At 39.7% G+C, this 18,522-nt stretch overlaps 1 protein-coding gene across 1 annotated transcript in view; it reads right to left on the reverse strand.

Moving 5' to 3' along the window:
- Positions 1–3,479: 3,479 nt before the first annotated feature.
- MTHFD2L (methylenetetrahydrofolate dehydrogenase (NADP+ dependent) 2 like) overlaps positions 3,480–18,522 on the reverse strand; it is a 65,985-nt gene continuing 50,942 nt past the window's right edge. The window contains exons 6-8 of the mRNA XM_065405331.1: positions 17,411–17,503; positions 12,462–12,587; positions 3,480–3,592 (exon numbers count right to left, since the gene is read on the reverse strand). Of these exons, the coding sequence (XP_065261403.1) occupies positions 3,480–3,592; positions 12,462–12,587; positions 17,411–17,503 (332 nt within the window). The remainder of the gene's footprint in view (positions 3,593–12,461; positions 12,588–17,410; positions 17,504–18,522) is intronic.

The following is an 18,522-nucleotide window of genomic DNA, read 5'->3' on the forward strand; positions in this document are numbered from 1 at the left end:
GAAACTAAACGTATGTACTACTTACAAATGAGAGATATTTTCTGTGTGGCTTGTATTTTGGGGGGCTTATATTATTCCTAGAGAGGAAGGATTGGCCAATGGTTAAGGCACTAGCTGAGAACTTAGAAGACACAGCCCTCACTGAAGCTGATGGGTGTGCTAGCCACCTCTCATTCAGGCTAAAAAGGGAGCAATTAAATGTCTCTTTGTTTAGTGATAGCTGAAACAATGGGAGACCACCACCCAAGGTACTGGCTGCATATAAGGCCGGGGCAGAGGCTTAGCCATGCATGCCAAGAGGTTTCCTTGGAACTGATTGAAAATGCAGGGGTTGGGGCATTCTTTGGTTGGCGCTATGGGGGTGAGCAGAAAACCTGGGGAAAGCCAGAGAAGAACTGGTAGCATGGCTGTGAAAGGAAACCAAGAGGGCTTCTCTTTGGGCAGACTACTGGGCAGGAAGGTAGACTTGGAAATTGTGAGGAAGAAAACTGATTCTTCCTGTTTTTTTCTATTGTGTGCAGGGAAACAGGACTCTGTTTACCTTCTTTGTAAATAAACAGGGTTGCACTGACAAATATACCTCACTCCTATCACTCATTGCTCTTTCTAATGGAAACAATCCTGCAAGGCCCTCCATATTGGCTAACAGCTCAGGCCAAAGGGGCGCCAAAAGCCATATAGGTACCTAAGAAGATACCTGAAAGATAGTACAACATCAGTTACATTTCTATTAGTGTTTACAAGTAGGAGTGGTCCCTCCCAGGGTCACTAATTTAATCAGCAGTCCCTGGTCCAGCAAAGCACTTGTACATGCAAGTAGTCCCATTGCCCTAACTCTCACACATTGTTATGCTCACAGAACATAAGCAGCCACTTCCACTTTCTCAACAGAGAGCTAGAGGGAGGGACTAACATTTCACAATGTAAGGATACTGTGGTACATCTCTAATGTGTCTCACTGTGTCAGGTTATTCCTCTGTGTTGTGTTCCTCTCAGTGACCCATCGGATTAGATCCAGGAGCTTCACTTGTCAGGAGGCAAATGGCGTGTTAGCCTTGCCCATTCTAATTCACTCTCCTGGGAATGCATTACAGCCAGGAGGTTTTGATCTTTGTCAGGTGTGCTGAGTCACTGCACACCTGCACATTCGTGGGGTGCAGCTTGTGTTTTATGCCTAGGTGGGTAACCCTTGCTAACAAATCACAATTCAGGAGGATAGCTGGATCAAGTGAGCTTTATTTTCTATAGCTATCCATCCATTCACCCACCCACACAATAGGAACTTAATTGTACCAGTACCCACAAGGTGGCTTCTTCATTATCAATAGGTTCAATAGGATTGTATCCTTATACCCTGATCCTGCAAACACTTGTGTGTGTTTAAATTTAAGCACGTGCCTAAGGCTATGTCTGCACAACTGTACTGCTGCAGCTGTGTCGCTGTCAGGTCTCTGTGTAGCCGCTCTCCTGCCGGCATAATTAAATACAGCGTTGGCAGAAGAGCATCTCCCGCTAACATAGCGCTGTCCACACCAGCGCTTTTGTTGGTGAAACCTGTGTCGGTCTGGGGTATGTTTTTTCACAGCCCTGACTGACAGAAGTGCTAGTGTAGACAAAGCCTAAGTGTATGCAGGACTGGGACATTATTTGTACATGGTTGTTGACACGGTTTATGCCTCAGGCTTCAAATGTTCTTCCTGTAAAAAACACATTACAGAAATGATCATTTTATTCCGTTCATTTGGCACAACAGTTTTATTTACTTCCTTGGTTTATACTATTTTGGCCACCATTAATTTTTCTAAATATGTAGAAAAATGTTAGCAGAAATATCAATACTTTTACTTTTCATTTTTGTATTTTATGTACATTTAACGAAAATAGCAGGTATTTGGTGTTTAAAAACGAAACAGAAAAAATTGTCATAAGAAAAATCAGTACAAATGTAACTTTCCAACTTTTTTTTATTGTAGAAAGTACATTTTTGTAATTGAAGAAATATTCAGCATTATATTTGGGCTTTTTTCATTCAGGCAATCTACAAACTACTGGCAAGCATCAATGGCTCTTGATTAGAGTAAATAATCAAAACCCTCTCTACTGAAATTCAGAGATGTAAACAATGGCCCAATCTGACACCAACTGACGTCAGTCGGAGCTGGAGTGGGCCCTCAGTGTTAATAATATATGCAATCATCATCAGAATGGCTTATTATTGGTATTCACTGGCATTCCCATTTTAATTTTACATCGCATTTGATTACTCTAATCCAGTTTTTGAACTGACTCTCTCTCTCATTGAATGAATAAGTGAGCATCAACATTTTTATTCCTTCTTTAAATACAGATAAATATTCCCCATTCTCCCAAGTTTGCCTCTTATTTTTATAGCAGTAGTGTCCTCTTCCCAATGTCACTCTTCTGTGGTCACTGAAGTGAATAGCAAAACTCCCATGGGACCAGGATTGGGCCTTATGGCAGAGACTAAGAACATAAACTGATCACAGGAGGCAAGAGGGAATGCAGTTCATAGTTTTAACACAACTATTTCATTCTGGATGATCTTTTCCTCCCCTTTTATGTTACCAATGACACATTTCTATAGTAGGTTTTACTATAGACTTATTAATCCCAGTCCTGATCCTGCTAAGTGATCCATACATGGTCACATCGTAGGATCAGGGCATATCAAACACTGAGCATGCTTAAAAAGAAATACAACACACTGCATGTGTAGCAACACATTTGGCTAACGAAGCCTGGATTGTGAAGGAGACAAATTCTGGTTTCCATTCTAGTGCACGTAGCTCCCACTGACTTCTGGGTATGTAGATAAGGTCAGAATTTGGGCTTTTGTGTGTAAGCTTATTTTAATATAAAAAATCTACATGCTGAATGTGAGCTTTATGATTTACCTTTATGATTTCAGCATGACTGGCATGCAGTTGAATCTTAGGTTTGAATCTTGCATTACTTGGGCATGCAAAATTCCTACTGACATCAACAGAAGTTTTGGATTTGCAAGGAATTCAAGATTTAGAATAAATTTTTCAAAAGTGTATAAGTGACTTGGAAGCCTAAGTTCAATTTTCAAAAAGTGATTGAGCATTTAGGAGCTTAAGCGTCATTAACTTTCAATGAAGTTTAGGATCCTAACTGACTAAGTCACTTTTGAAAATAGGACTTAAGAGTAAAATTTTCAAAAGCATCTTAGTCATTTTTTTTTATAAACAAGATTGACCCACAGAACAACAATACACATGTGAAAGCTGTGACTGCACTTTGTTTTACTCACAATTCAGCTGCAGGAGGTAACAGAAGGTATTGCAACATTTTGTAAATCATCATCAGATTCATAATATTTTACATGAAAAAATAAATACAATGTAGAAATAAATATATTTGTAGTAAAAAATAAATGTTTTATGTATCAATAAATAGAATGACTTGGATTCATTTTTTAGTGTAGCAGTAGCTCTCTAGTAAACGAGCTTTTTAGCAGTAATGAGCGTGTTCTTCAAGAGCATGGCAACAGTCATAGGTCCTACTCCTCCAGGGACTGGAGTGATAAAGCCAGCTTTCTTCTTTACCTCTAATATAAACAGAAAAAAGATACGACTGTAAGAATATTTCCAAACAATATATTTTCAAAAGCTCTGATATTTCAAAAGGGTGCATGAATTTACTGTATCATCTCAGGAAAGTTTGGGAATCTCACTTTGAAAATAAAAAAGGAACTCCAAGTCACCTGCGCGTCTGGTGGATGGAATTACAGATGGGCTTCCACCACCACTGTTCTAAAAACGTACAAACAGCAGGGCTGCAGTTGAGATTTGAGCCCTCTGTCTCAATCTGGCCTACCACCTGTGGCCAGAATACTTAGGCCTGGTCTACACTGGAGGTGGGGATCGATCAAAGTTACGAAACTTCAGCTACGTGAATAACGTAGCTGAAGTCGACGTACTTAGATCTACTTAGTATGGTGTCTTCACTGCAGCAAGTTGACTGCTGACACTCCCCCGTCAACTCCGGAGTACCAGAGTCGACGGGAGAGTGCTTGGCGGTCGATTTATCGCGTCTTCACTAGACACGATAAATCGACCCCTGGTGGACTGATCGCTCCGGAGGCAAGTGTAGACATGTAGTGTCCATCAAAGGAAAGGGAGGAGTAAAAAGAGAGAGGAATTTACTGGCTAACATGGCTTAGAGATCTGGGATAAGACCAAAAGACAAAGTTGGGGCTGAATGGATCCAGCGCCTCAAGTAATAAATTCTCACAGGGGTCATCAGTTTTACATAATTAGTTTCCTCAGAGGAGGCTGCTGAAAACTACACCAGCAACCCAGTCACAAACCATGAAACATCCCCGCCCCCCGCCCCCCCGCAGGGTTAGGACATTCTTTCATTACTCATGAGAAATACTAATGGCAGTATCCTGGACATTTAAAAAAACAGCCTTTAAGGACACAGGAGAAATGGAGAACAGTGTCATGTTAACCTGTTGGCATGGGAGATGGAATTTCTTGGTACAATGTGCTACTTATATATTTTGCATAAGGTTAACCATTGGAACTCCAGGCTAACCACTTGCAAGGGAATCATTTAACTTTCAGAAAACCCATCCAATGATGGAATGCAATCAATAAATTATGTGCTATTTGTGGTTATTCTACATGGAAAGTCTATTTCTGCACTCAACTGTCCAGACTGCTGCAGCGCTTGTGATTTTTTTTGGGTTGTACATCTTCACCTCCCCACTACCAGCTTCAGAATTGGCCGTGCTAGCTCTTAAGGAATTGCCAGAAACATCAAACCCTGTTGTTCCTGCCAAATGCATGAAACAGAATAGAGGAGTGAACTGGAATTGCTAAACAGCATTTGCCACTGGGTTGGACTCTGCATAGCAGGTGGACTCTGCTGGAGAAAGTTTGGGAAAGGCACCTATTCACAGCATATATACGTGGATTAAGAAGGAAACATCTTTTTTTTTCCTAAGTGGACCATGTTCATCTCTGATGTAAGTGGGAATATCCCACCAAAGTCAGTAATGGGCTAAAATTGCACCATTATTTTCAAATTAAGCATTATATGAGATCCATGGAGATTAAGGGCTAGAAAATTAGGCAGCTAAAATATGAGGAATAAAGTTACTTGACAATACTACTGATAAATTAAATGTACATGGATCTGGTGCTCGACTGGTGAGTAAAATGAAAGATCTTAGAACGAACCATTGAGAGAAGAAACTAAGGGTTGCTATTAGTTTAATAGACAGGATATTAATTAATTTTCTAGCTGTTTTTTTGTAACGAACAATTGATTATGAATGAAGATACCTCTCCATACTATTTTTTGCAGTTAGGGCCTGATGCTGCATCCACTGATGTAATTGACAAAGTTCCCATTGAGTTCAGTAGCACCAAATCAAGCCCTTACTGAGGCGAAATCTAGTAGTGGTAATTAAAGGTGATAGGGTTTTAATTACACCATTGATTGATGCCACCAGACATGTTAAAAGCTTTTTGAAAGGTAAACATAAATTGCAATGTGTTTTTTTGCTTATATTATACAATAAGAATGAATTTGATGAAATATGACAGTCACTCTTAAAATTCTCGGATACATGATTTGCATTTTCTTTTATTAGTTTTATAATTTTGAACAAATTCCTACTCATTTTTTGATTGAATTTGGTGTGTTAATTTAGTCAAGTTTTCACTGCACTGTCCCAATCAATGTCATAGTCACTGAATGGAACTATACCCGGGCCTGAAGTAATATTAGCACATATCAAGACTGTTATCCTGTACTGGGGAGTAACGTAATACTAATTAAAACAGAATGTATCTCAAATGGAAACAAATTTGTTTCCAAATCGTAATATTTCATGGTTTTCTTTTCAGAATGCAATTTATACCATCTTATTTACAAAGAGATGCAATATACAACCTGAAGATGTTTTTCCCTGTAGAAAGCTTAGCAATGAAAATCATGCATAGTATTAATGAATTACCTGAAGTGCTGGTGTCCCTGTTAGGACTAAATGCATGGGGTGCTGTTTTTCCCAGATGCTGGGCAGTTCCTATTCGTGCACTGAATGTTAGGTACTGTATGCTATGTTATGTACTGTATCATTATCTTGCATCACAGTGGGACAGAGGTTTACTTTTATACTGGCTTCCATAACTACCTGCCTAGGATCAGTTTGCAAAGGACAGTCCAAGGGCCACATTTTTAAAATGAACAATAGGTGACTAAGTAAAGCCATCTAAAAATGAGTTTGCCCTTGCAAAAGGGTGATTGCAGTCTGGTAAATCCCTAGCTAGAGGAGTAAATGTGGATGTGTTGAATGCATTTTTTGCAGACAAACTTCGGTGCCCAGATCTGAAAATTTGGCCCTGAAACTTCTAAGGCTTGGTCTACACTAACCCCCCAAATCGAACTAAGGTACGCAATACGCAACTTCAGCTACGTGAATAACGTAGCTGAAGTTCGAAGTACCTTAGTTCGAACTTACCTCGGTCCACACGCGGCAGGCAGGCTCCCCTGTCGACTCCGCGGTACTCCTCTCGTCTAGCTGGAGTACCGCAGTCGACGGCGAGCACTTCCTGGTTCGACTTATCGCGTCCAGACAAGACGCGATAAGTTGAACCCAGAAGTTCGATCGCTCGCCGCCGAACTACCGGGTAAGTGTAGACATACCCTAAGTAGATTTGGTTTGATTGTGCAGCTTGATAAATCAGCGTGCGGTTTCTGAGCTGGCGTTTGGATACGACAGACCTATCAGCAGCAAATGACGTGTTGCATTGCCAATTACTTGTCTCACCTTCACTTTTAGGTGATGTAAAAGCTTTAGCCTCTGAATCTGCTTTAACTGCATGGAGACTCCTGAAACATACAGTGCCCTAAGCATTTATTTGGCAGTCTGGAAAACGCCAGTATTCTAATTAAGCGCCTAAGGGGAACGAGTTGTCATTTTGCAGCTTCTTTAGAACTTTAAAATATCTCTTTGATTCTTAACAAGAAATGAAAAGCAGATTGTTTCCTTGACAAACAGGATCCTCGACTTTGGAAACAGTCTTCATTTGCTAGGTTCCTTTAAAGTTAAAAACTTCAGACATCGAAGAGGATTAATCACACAATCTAAGAGTAGATGACAGTGCTCTTATGCCAACAAACTAGACTCATTCTTGTGAAAAACAGCCAGATACAAATATAACTTCACTCTTTGAACTGAACATTTGTGGGTAACAGTCTCAAGGAGTAGTCTGCAACTTTTGCAGCTCAAAAGTTGATGTGTGTACAACAGTCACAAGAGCATTTTGGCACAAACTTTACGTTTAGCACGTTATTTACTTCAAATTGTCATTAATTTCAAATGTAACTTTTTCATTATATATTTCACACATAGTACTATTTTTTCCCTATGTGAACATCTAGGCTGTGATTTGCCACTTTGTACAGTAGTTGCACACCAGTGTAACTCCATTGTTTCTAATGGAGCTACTTATGATTTACAAAGGTGAAAGTGAAAGGAATGCCGGCCCATAACATTTGTTCTATATGATCTGTAGCTAGTAAGCTATTTGTGCAGTGCCTAGCACCATAGTATGTAGGTGCTTTGTAAAGTAATTAGGAAGAAACATGCATTGTCTGCTCACATTAACTCCTCCCATGGGTGGAAAGGAAATGTATCCAAAGTGTTGGTTTTTAAGAGGAGGGTTTGTATTTGTTGCTCTGTTTGTGTATGTTTAGGAGCATACTTTGCTCTGAAAGGGGAAACACATAGACTCAACCTGATCTTCAGTGTGTAAGATGTTCCACAGCCAAGAGCCTCGATCCACGTGGTAGAGATGCTTGCAGATATTGGCCAATTGTTCAAAACATCCACTAATGTTGGATGCCCTACCTCAGACCCTTAGGGTATGTCTACACAAGGAGTGCTTTACTGATATAGCTATACTTGTATACTAGCCTGGCAAATCGCTCCTAGTGTGAATGCAGCTTATACTGGCAAAACTGAGCTTTTACCAGTATAGCTTACCATTGAGAGTGAAGGGATGGGGGTGGGAGGCTGGAATAAGCTATAATGGCAGAAGCTCAGTTTTGCCAGTATAGGGCTTTTGCCAACACAGCTCTGTCTGGGGTCACACCTCATCATACTCCTGACCAACATAGCTAGGCCAGCAGAAGTTTGTTGTGTGGAGCTAAGGCCTGATTTTCAGAGGTGCTGAGTACCCACAGCTATCATTGCCTTCAACAGAAGCTGTCTCCTTTGGTCCAAAAGAGAAGATCCAAACACACCAGGACCACCCGAGTGAGAAAATGTGTGAGTTTGAGCAACGTCTAGATATAACAATGTATTTAATAGGTTTGGAGTGTAGTAAGCACATAGAGCCAAATTAAGCATTGGTGTACACACTGAAGGCAATGGACTAACAGCTGTTTACACCAGGATTAAATTTGGTTCAGAGACCTACAGCAGTAAGAGACAATCTGGATGGAAAGAGTCAGGCCGGGTCCTGCTTGGAAGTCCATAGCTAATTTCACATTATCTCTGTACTTGGACCACCTAAGAACATCTGAGAACAGATATGGTGTGCATCTCTGCATGGTCAGAAACTCTGGATGTTTTGTGTAGAAAATATGCTATGGGTACTTCAAAAACTGTTGCAGCCATCACATTAACTATCCGCGGCAAAATCCTTATTGACACAGGGAGGCTCTGCTGCAGCCTTCCTGCTGAGCCATATGAGAAACACCAGGAAGTTATCCGCAAATGTCAGGTTATCCCAGGCACATTAGAAGTCGCTATTGAGAAAAGATAGCTCATTGGTTTGAGCATTGGCCTGCTAAACCCAGGGTTGTGAGTTCAACCCTTGAGGGGGCCATTTAGGGAACTGGGGTAAAAATCTGTCTGGGGATTGGTCCTGCTTTGAGCAGGGGGTTGGACAAGATGACCTCCTGAGGTCCCTTCCAACCCTAATATTCTCTGATTCTGAACTTTGGGGACAGGGTTCACCTGCAAACCAGATACAAGAGGGGAGGTTTTCAAAAGCACCTAAGGGACTTAGGAGCACAAGTCTCACTGACAGTCAGTGGAACTTGTGCTCTTAAGCCCCTCAGGCGATTTTGAAAATCTCCCCCAGGACGAATAGGGGGAAATACTGAAAAACTCAAACACAGTGATTAGGCCCATTGACATCAATTCATGTACATGGAATAGTTGGTACATGATCAAGTGCTGCATAAAGCCCATTGGGCCTGCACCAAAATACTTATTCCTCTTTTGAAACTTACTAAGCTATTTATTTTAATGATACTTGGTGGAAGTGAGTGCCACAGGCTAATTATATAATGTTTTGTATGTTGCACAACTATTCCATATTACAATTGTTATGTTTGTTTCCTTTGAGTCCCGTCAGATGTCTGTTTTATCCTTATATTCTGGGGAAGAGTAAGCATGAACACCCACATGATTTTGATCCTCATCTCTGCTCAAATGTGAAGCTTGAAAACTTCGTTTTGTTATCGTTTCTTTGAGCATAAAGAGAAATTTTATAAGTACCATAAAGTAAAACTTTATAAGATCTTCAAAAACAGCTGTAGAGAGCCATCCTGAATTCCCTCCAGCAGAGGTGGGAATTCACCCCACTGTCCACTTTTAAAGCATTTAAAGCTTACTTTAGTTTAAAATAGCATCTTTCAGTATTTATAAAGCAGGGAATCCAAGATGTCAGTTGTGATGTGGCAATTGAAGTTTCCACCTTGCTGTGAAAGGTGACCTCAAATCATACTGCTTGATTAATCCAAGCCATATTTATACATTTTTCTTATAAGGGAAATTTAAATTTGGATTGCCCACGTCAGACTTAATGCCCCACTTTCTATTCCAGTGCACATTTTTCTATGTCAAGGATGGTTTAATAGTAGGGAACAGCTGAGATCAGGGAGGGTGGCAGGATGGAGCCAGGTGACACTTTAAACTGTTACTGCATATTACTGCTGGCCATTTAAAGCATCTTATACTCAACTGTAAAAAAAAAAAAAAAAAAAAATCAGATGTGTATAAATATGAATTCAGCCAAATGGTCAATTTGTATATTAACTGATTATAATTCAGAGAATCATTAAGTTAATTCTCAGTACAATACTTTGCTCAGTTTAAGATACTGTTGGTAAAAACAAACATGCAACTTAAACACATTAAATAAAAATGCAAATATCTAATAACTCAGATTGTGATTACTATATCATTTTCACTTGATAAGATGGCTCCACTTCTTAAGTGCTATATCAAATAATTTGCATGTAAATGTTTTACTTTACAGCCTATATGCATCAGATTGTTGCTGGTTCATTAGTATCGGTGAAAGTTTCACTAATCATTAATCAAAACAAAACAATCTCCCTATGGCAATGTGCAGCTAAGTACTACCTGTAACTTCAGTGGCATAACCCAAGTTAACAAAGTTCCTCCCTCCTTCTGGGATCTTCCCTCACCCCAGGTAAAATCCTGAGGAACAACCCACTGCAGAACTTGTCAAGACATACACAGCACAGTAGTAGGTCTGCATGTACAGAAACTTTGAATCACGACCTGGCCATCCGGATATAGCTTTATATTATATTCAGATTTCAGAGTGGTAGCTGTGTTAGTATGTATCAGCAAAAACAAGGAGGAGTACTTGTGGCACCTTAGAAACCAACACATTTATTTGGGCATAAGCTTTCATGGGCTAAAACCCACTTTAGCCCACGAAAGCTTATGCCCAAATAAATTTGTTAGTCTCTAAGGTGCTACAAGTACACCTCATTGTTTTTATTATATTCAGAGTGACAGACAAACTTTTTAAGAAATCAAGAGAAATGTGGCACACAAATTTAAGATGTGTTTATGCAAATCATGTTTCCTTGTATATACTAGTAGTTTGTGGAACTTTTGTTTACTATATTTTGTTGCAGTTCTGAACAGCATCTGCTATATAATATTTCTTGTACCATTTTACCATCTTTTACTTACAACCGTACAAAGCAGCAAGTGAAGAGAGCATTGTTACAATTGTATTTTCACAATAATTTCCTGTATATCTCTATTTTAAATATGCAATTATACATATGCACATACATGTCTAAAATATATCTAGGATCAAGCCTGTTGCTCTACTCATGAGAGTAATTTCATTGACTTTAATAGATCTTTATGTGTGAGTAAAGCAAGCAGGATTTTGACTAGTTTATGTATGTGGCACTCTAGTAGTCCTTTTAAAAACATTTTGAATACAATTGTGCTGTCGGACTGAGAGCCTGTATGCCAAGACTTGAAAGATTATTTTTAAAAAATGTGAATGAATTTCATGCATATCAAAATGAGGGGCCAATAGCTAGAACATGGATAGGTGTAAACTTCCCACACACAGCTCTGCCAACAAACTTTAATTTTGAACTGTAACAATCCTGCTAGTCCAGTCTAGAGCTTCTTTTGAGCAGACATTGTCAATCAAGACGTATTGTGCAGTTGTTTGGTAATACATTGCACAAAAAAGGACACTAAAATGAGATCAATGTGCACATTGTCATTTGTGATCTAAGATAGGATCGTTTGCACCCAGATTTTCAGGATCAAAAGATTTATATATAGCAAGTCCTAGCATGGAGAAAATTACTTAAGCAAAATTAATATCATTTTAAAATATGAGTTTCCAGTGGAAGTGCAGAAAGATTCTTGATAACATCAGCTTGACCAGTGATGCTGTAATACATACTATATGCAATTGGAGTACCTAAACTTGTTGAGGTCTAGGAATTGCTTTCTCTAAGGCCTGGTCTACACTGGGGGGAGGGGGGGGGCGGATCGATCTAAGTTACTCAACTTCAGCTATGTGAATAACGTAGCTGAAGTCGACGTACTTAGATAAACTTACTGCGGTGTCTTCACTACGGTGAGTCGACTACTGCTGCTCCCCCGTCGACTCCGCCTGCGCCTCTCACCGAGCTGGAGTACAGGAGTCGATGGGAGAGCGCTCGGGGATCGATTTATCGCATCTAGACTAGACGCGATAAATCGATCCCTGCTGGATCGATCACTGCCCGCCGATCCGGCCGGTAGTGAAGACATACCCTTAGTGGTCATGGACACAAGATGCCTAAAGGGAGCAGGGAAACTTGGGGAGCAAGTGCCACCACAGCCCTTTGCCATTGCTTCCCCTGCACCTGTCATCAGTGCTGGCATGCATTTTATAATTATACGTCCCAGTTTCCTTTAAAAACAATCATACTTGGGCTCTTTAATAGAGTATGTATTAAGCTTAGATACAACTTCTTGCTTCTTCAATACACTTCTTCAGGTGAGAAAAGATTTGATTTGACAAATTAATTTAACCATCTCATTTTAAAAATAATCAAATACCTTAAACCCAACTTATCCAGTCCTTTTATATCAGAAGGGGTATTTTTCTTACCTTCAAAGTCCACATCCCCTACTAATTTGGTTTTCCCTGTCAGAGGGTCGTGGATATGGTTGATGCCTACGTCAATCACAACTGCACCTTCTTTAACCATATCAGCTGTAATCAACTTTGGAATACCTGAAATCATCAAGAAATATTTGATTAACACAGCCAGATACAGAACTAAATAATCTGCTCTTAATTATAGAAAAGGCAGGAAAAAATTGGGTTTATTTTTTCAGCATCTTTGTCATACTTCTGATACACAGAAAACACTATGGTTTTAACTACATTTTGAGGGTCAGAAACAAAGTTGATGTCAAGAGGAGGTGTCTACAGTGAGCAAATAATTTCAATTAGGCTATGTAAGATCCTATTTCTACAGCACATCATTGGATTCTTTGATTTTCCATTTATTTAATTGTTAAATACTTGACATTCCAACCATTTACCTGAACAGTGTAAAAAACTGTTTACGTAACATTGCTGACACAAATTTTACTATTCTAGAAGCAGATAAAATATTGCAACTGTTCAACATCTACATGCAGCCACTAGGAGATCTAACAAGACATTGTGGACTCAAGATATGCAGGTGACACACAAATCTATCTATCTTTCACTACATATGAAAACACCACTGTCACAAGCTAACCCAGTACTTGACTGAGATCAGTTCATGGATGAAGAACAACTGCTTGAGGTTGAACCTGAGCAAGTGGAGGTTATGCTGCTGGCAGAAGTAAACGCAGAGAAGCTTGTAGTTATGAAACAGTCTCTTTTGATTGAAGATACACACCCACAATTGGTTAGTCAGTCCACATTTTAGGAGTGCTCTAGGATTCCTTGCTGATGCTAAGCAACTCCATAATAACACTAATAAATAATTCTACTACCTATGGCTAGTTAGGAGATTGCATCCCATCCTGATGGATGATGACCTGGCCTCAGTAAAACATACTTTCATCAACTTCTAGCTGGACTATAGCAGTGCAGTTAACCTGAGCGTGAAGCCCTCAGCAAATGAGAAATTCCAACCTAACTCAAGCGCACGGTGCATGTCTTCAACCAGCCACCACTAATAAAAACAACTTAATACACATAAAAAGAAAAACTCACATAATTCCCCTCAGCTCACAGAGAAGATGGGAGAAAGAGAAAACCACACATGACAGATGATAGTTACATCACTTAAAACACTATACTGGAAGATACCACGGTGATGAATGTGGTATAAGAACCAGAATAGAATGGAAAGTTATCTCAGTATTTGCAGTTTTAGCTAAATTTCCTTATAATCATGAGAGGAAGTAACTAGAATTCTGCAAATACCAAGGTTGTTAGCCAAAGTAATTGGTAAGTATAAGGGTGACCTCTTTGTAGACACACATTCATCCTGATCTTACTCCCATTGAAGACAACAGCAAAACTCTTTTGATGTCAATGGGAGCAGGAATGGTCCACAAAGACTTTCTTCTTTGCAAGGATCCTCATCGGAAGGGGCTTGATTTTAACACCCAGGCTTGTGCAGAGAGATGACTGCTCTAATCTGGCCTCCAGGCTCTGCTAAAATCCAACATAAACTCTTTGAACCATTTCAACAATTCTCTTTGATGCAGAGAAAAGCCCTACCTCTCACGAACAGAATTTTAGTGCCATCTTTTTGAACTGTGTTCCAATATTTAAATAAACTTTATAGCATTTTATATTTTTAATGTAACTTATTGCTATGGCTTTAGAGACAATCACAACAGATCTGACTAGACATCAGCTCACTTCTGGCTAGGCAAATAGTTAATTAACAGTTCCCTCAACTGTTAAGACAAATACTATATGACACTAAACCATTATGTGCTATTGAGGAATAAAGTATAGAAATACTTGTACATTACCTACGTATTATATTTTACATGATCTAATCAGAATAACACTCAAACCACTCAAAGCCATTTCCACATTTTCTTACCTATTACATTACAGAACCCCCCGCTTTTTAAATGAGAAGACATTCCATCTTTAAAATAAAATACAGTCTTGCTTCATGAGTTATGGGGACACCTTCACTCACTTGACGCTGCTACTCTTTAGTAATATGGTCATTCTAATACTCTAAAACGGAACATCTGCAGTACCCCTCAGAGATATATATTGTAATAGGTTTCTCCTCTCCCACTAGCTGGGTCACAGGCAGGAATGGTTTGAGAGAGCTGTGGGGGGCAGGAGAATAGAAAGCAAAAGTGAGTGTTTCTGGATGCAAGCAGTTTTAGGGGAGAAAGGGACTGCTGTATGAGAGAGGTGATACAACATTTCTCTCTCTATATTGTATATAGATGAGATTGAAAAGTGTTGAGAGAGGCAAATTTTCTAATATACTTTCCAATAATGTTGAGAGGTGCTGGCCTATGTCTATTTCATCAAACTGTTGCACAATAAACTGGAAGTTGTACTGATAATAGGACAACTCCACAATTTTATGGGGGAAATTATCTGAGTGGCATAGGGATAAAGGCATACTCTACAACTCTTATTAAAGCTAACAGGAGTTGCACAGCTAAATCCTTTATAAAAAGGTTTGAGAACATGCCTCATTAATAGAGTAATATTTAAACTAAATAAAAAAATCACCCTCCCCCACAACAAAATTAATAAAGTTATTTAATTCTGCCTCAGCGCAGAGGGCTGGACTAGATTCAGACCCTACATTTCTAGGATTCTGTGATTTACCAAAGCCTCCTTTGTATATCAACTGCTAGGAGATCGCTGTCTCCTAACATGCTTTACTTCTAATATGTGGGAAATTCTTAAATGTGTAGGTTTTGCAGAAAAAGCTAATTATCTATTTTTTCAAACTCACAATTTAGGCAGAGCCCTTCTCCGCAAGAAATCTGAAATAAGAACACTTGAGGAACTGAATAAACCATTGGCTTGATAAAATGCAGGCTTCAAAAACTAACAATTAAAATGAAGATAGAGGATTGCATCATGAGTAGCATTTATTGCAGAAAAGGAGTCAAACTGGGGGCCAGCCTGCAAGTGGGCCTTCTATAGATGTGTTAGGAGCCGCCTCCTGCTGGCACTTCCCACATACAGGCCTGTCACAACTGCGGCCCTGCCACAAATGGGGTGGGGAGGAAATAGGTTCATGCCCTGAACTCCCTTCATCCTAGCAGCAGAGCAAGCCAGGCACATCAGTGAGAATATTGCACCATCCCAGAGAAAGATGCAGTCTGCACAGTTCCTGTGAACTCAGGGAAACTTAAAGGGATTATGCCTTCCTGAGGCACTATCTCTCCCTGAGCTTCCACTGGGGCTGTGCAACTCCACGCCACACCCAATACAGGGCTGTGTGTACTTTGCACAATCTAGCCCAGATAGATCTCGTATTGTGTAATGAGTGTTGTATTGTGTTCCTGTAACACAGGGGTTCTCAAACTGGGGGTTGGGACCCCCTCAGGGGGTCGTGAGGTTATTATGTGGGGGGTCGCGAGCAGTCAGCCTCCACCCCAAACCCAGCTTTGCCTCCAGCATTTATAATGGTGTTTTATATATATATATATATATATAAAAAGTGTTTTTAATTTATAAGGGGGGGGGTCACACTCAGAGGCTTGCTATGTGAAAGGGGTCACCAGTACAAATGTTTGAGAATCACTGTTCTAAGAAGTGACATGAAGAAAAAGTGTAAGGAACAGGTATTGCTGAATTGGTACTGAACGCAGTTTAACTGCAAGCATAGCCAACAACTAACTCTGTTCAGAAGCTGTGATTAAACCCTGACAGTAAGTTCTGATGAACTACTAAGAAGCATTTATCTACACAGACATGCTAAAGAAAATGATTCCACATCCTTTATTATTTTCCACTTACAATTTGTGAATTCTGGTTAAGTGCACAGTCTAGTAATCACCATGTAGGAGATCTGAGCTCAAGACCTGAGCTTGTTTTCTTGCTCCTAAGCTGGCATGTGAAGAAGTGCATTTAGCCTGTCAGGGAAAGCAGCACCTCACTTCATACTTGAACAGAAATGATAAGCCTCAGAGTAAACCATCCCCATCCCTATTCCCCTGGAAGGCAGTTAGCAAGGCTTGGGGGTTGGAGTGTGGAGGAGTGATGGGGGAGGCGAAATGACACAAATTCTGTGTACTGCAAGAGGAGCTCGAATGACCACTGTGAAAAAAAAATAATAGAAGAACTGCATAGACATTGGCCAAACTTGTTTCTAATGTTGTTAGGATGTATATTAAAAATGCCATTAAAGCAACATTTGCCATCCGAAGTTGGAACTCTGATTAGTTCTTTATTTAGTAAAGAAAGGCCAAATCAAAACACAAGTATTTCTGTCTACATATCTCCAGTAATATCAAACCACTGAACTTTCCAGTTACTAATTATAGAAAATCCATTCTTTCAACAGCCCATTCTTCCATTTACCTCTTTATACTGCAATTGTACAAAACAAGGATGAACAACACATACATAATACCAAAACAACCGCATTTAATTTGCCAAGACTGCCCTTAATTCTAATAGCAAAAGAAAGACACTATTGTTACCTGAGCATGGCCTCCAGCTGATTTAAGGAAACCCTACTGTCAGAAGCAGAATGACTCACCATTTTTGTACAGTACAGAAAATGTTTTAGTTTATATAATTATACCTGTATAAGCTGTGCACTGACTGGTTTCCATTCCTGAGTTCATCCTTAAGCTTCCCTAAGGGGAAGGTGTCATACCTGATGAGAAACTAGTTTATGAATCTGCAAATATGAAGGGCAAGAACTGAGGGCCAAATCTCTTTCCTTACTCAAAACAACAGACCCACTGAAGCACCCTCAGCAAGCATGATCACAACCCACTTAGTTAACACATTTAAAACAGCTAATGGCCCCACCGTTGTAGAAACCAAGCACCTGGTGAGTTTTTAATATTTGCCACTTTAGTATTAAGGACACTTAGTATTACCTGCAGCTACTATTATAATGTCAGCTAGTTGGGTATGGATCTTCAGCTGTTCTTTTGGAGTATATCTGTGAGTAATTGTCACTGTAGCATCACCTGTAATGTACAATATTCACAATTAATTGCCATTTATAAAACTCCCACAAAGTATTTATTAACATGCGGAAATGATTCATTAGATTTTGGTATATTAAGGACACACATTCGATCAAATAAATTCCTGTCTTATGATCTGACACATCAGATATATTTCTTTGTTATGATCGGACACTCTTTTTCAGCATATGCAGAATGCGATTGCTTGCCTTCCCACACTTACTAAGAAGTGCAACCACATTACTCCCATCCTTCAAAAGCATAACCCAGTGCAGTTTAACAGTGTGGACTAAATTCCTTCCTGGGTTAACATCACTGAGTTTCATGGAATTACATGGGAATGAATCTGGCCTCATGAATCTATCTTACTAAATGTGATATGAGTATAGCATTATAAGACCCCTTCACTTATCACAACCTAAAACACTGGATGTAAGGGGACTATGTTTATAACTTTCTCCTCATATGCCCTTGGCCATTCATCTCTCTCTGTGCCAACTATACACCTCTCCTGCCATTCTGTGGCACAAATTCTGAGGGAGACTATGGACTTCTCTATGTCTACAACCTGAGGCAACAGCAGAGTTACCTTCACATCTCTGCATTTCCCGCAGGTCAGAGTTTAGTTTTCAATGTATGTTTTGGAGAGGTTTGAATATACAAAAAGGGCAACGAGTGGTAATTAATGTTAACTGGAGCAGATTCATTCTTATTGATATTTCCCCTCAGATTTGAAAACGGTTCATCATGCAGGAAGGAGACATCTATGGCTCTGCCTCCGTTCTATCCACAACAGAGCTTGGATTGCATGGGGATTCCTGGGAGCTCAGACAGCAATATGGAAGTCTACCACCAAGGATTTTCTGCTTACAAAGCTCTGCCAGTGGCTACCATTAGTTTCACGTTGGGGGCCAGCACATGGAATATCACTGTTGATTGCAGTGGCCCTAGCAGATTTCAGAGAGGAGAGGTTTTTTTTAAGAAACATACATGCCCCAAACAATTAACAACACTGTCAC

The sequence above is a fragment of the Emys orbicularis genome, chromosome 5 (genome assembly GCF_028017835.1).
Source record: "Emys orbicularis isolate rEmyOrb1 chromosome 5, rEmyOrb1.hap1, whole genome shotgun sequence".
In the NCBI taxonomy this organism is placed as follows: domain Eukaryota; kingdom Metazoa; phylum Chordata; order Testudines; family Emydidae; genus Emys; species Emys orbicularis.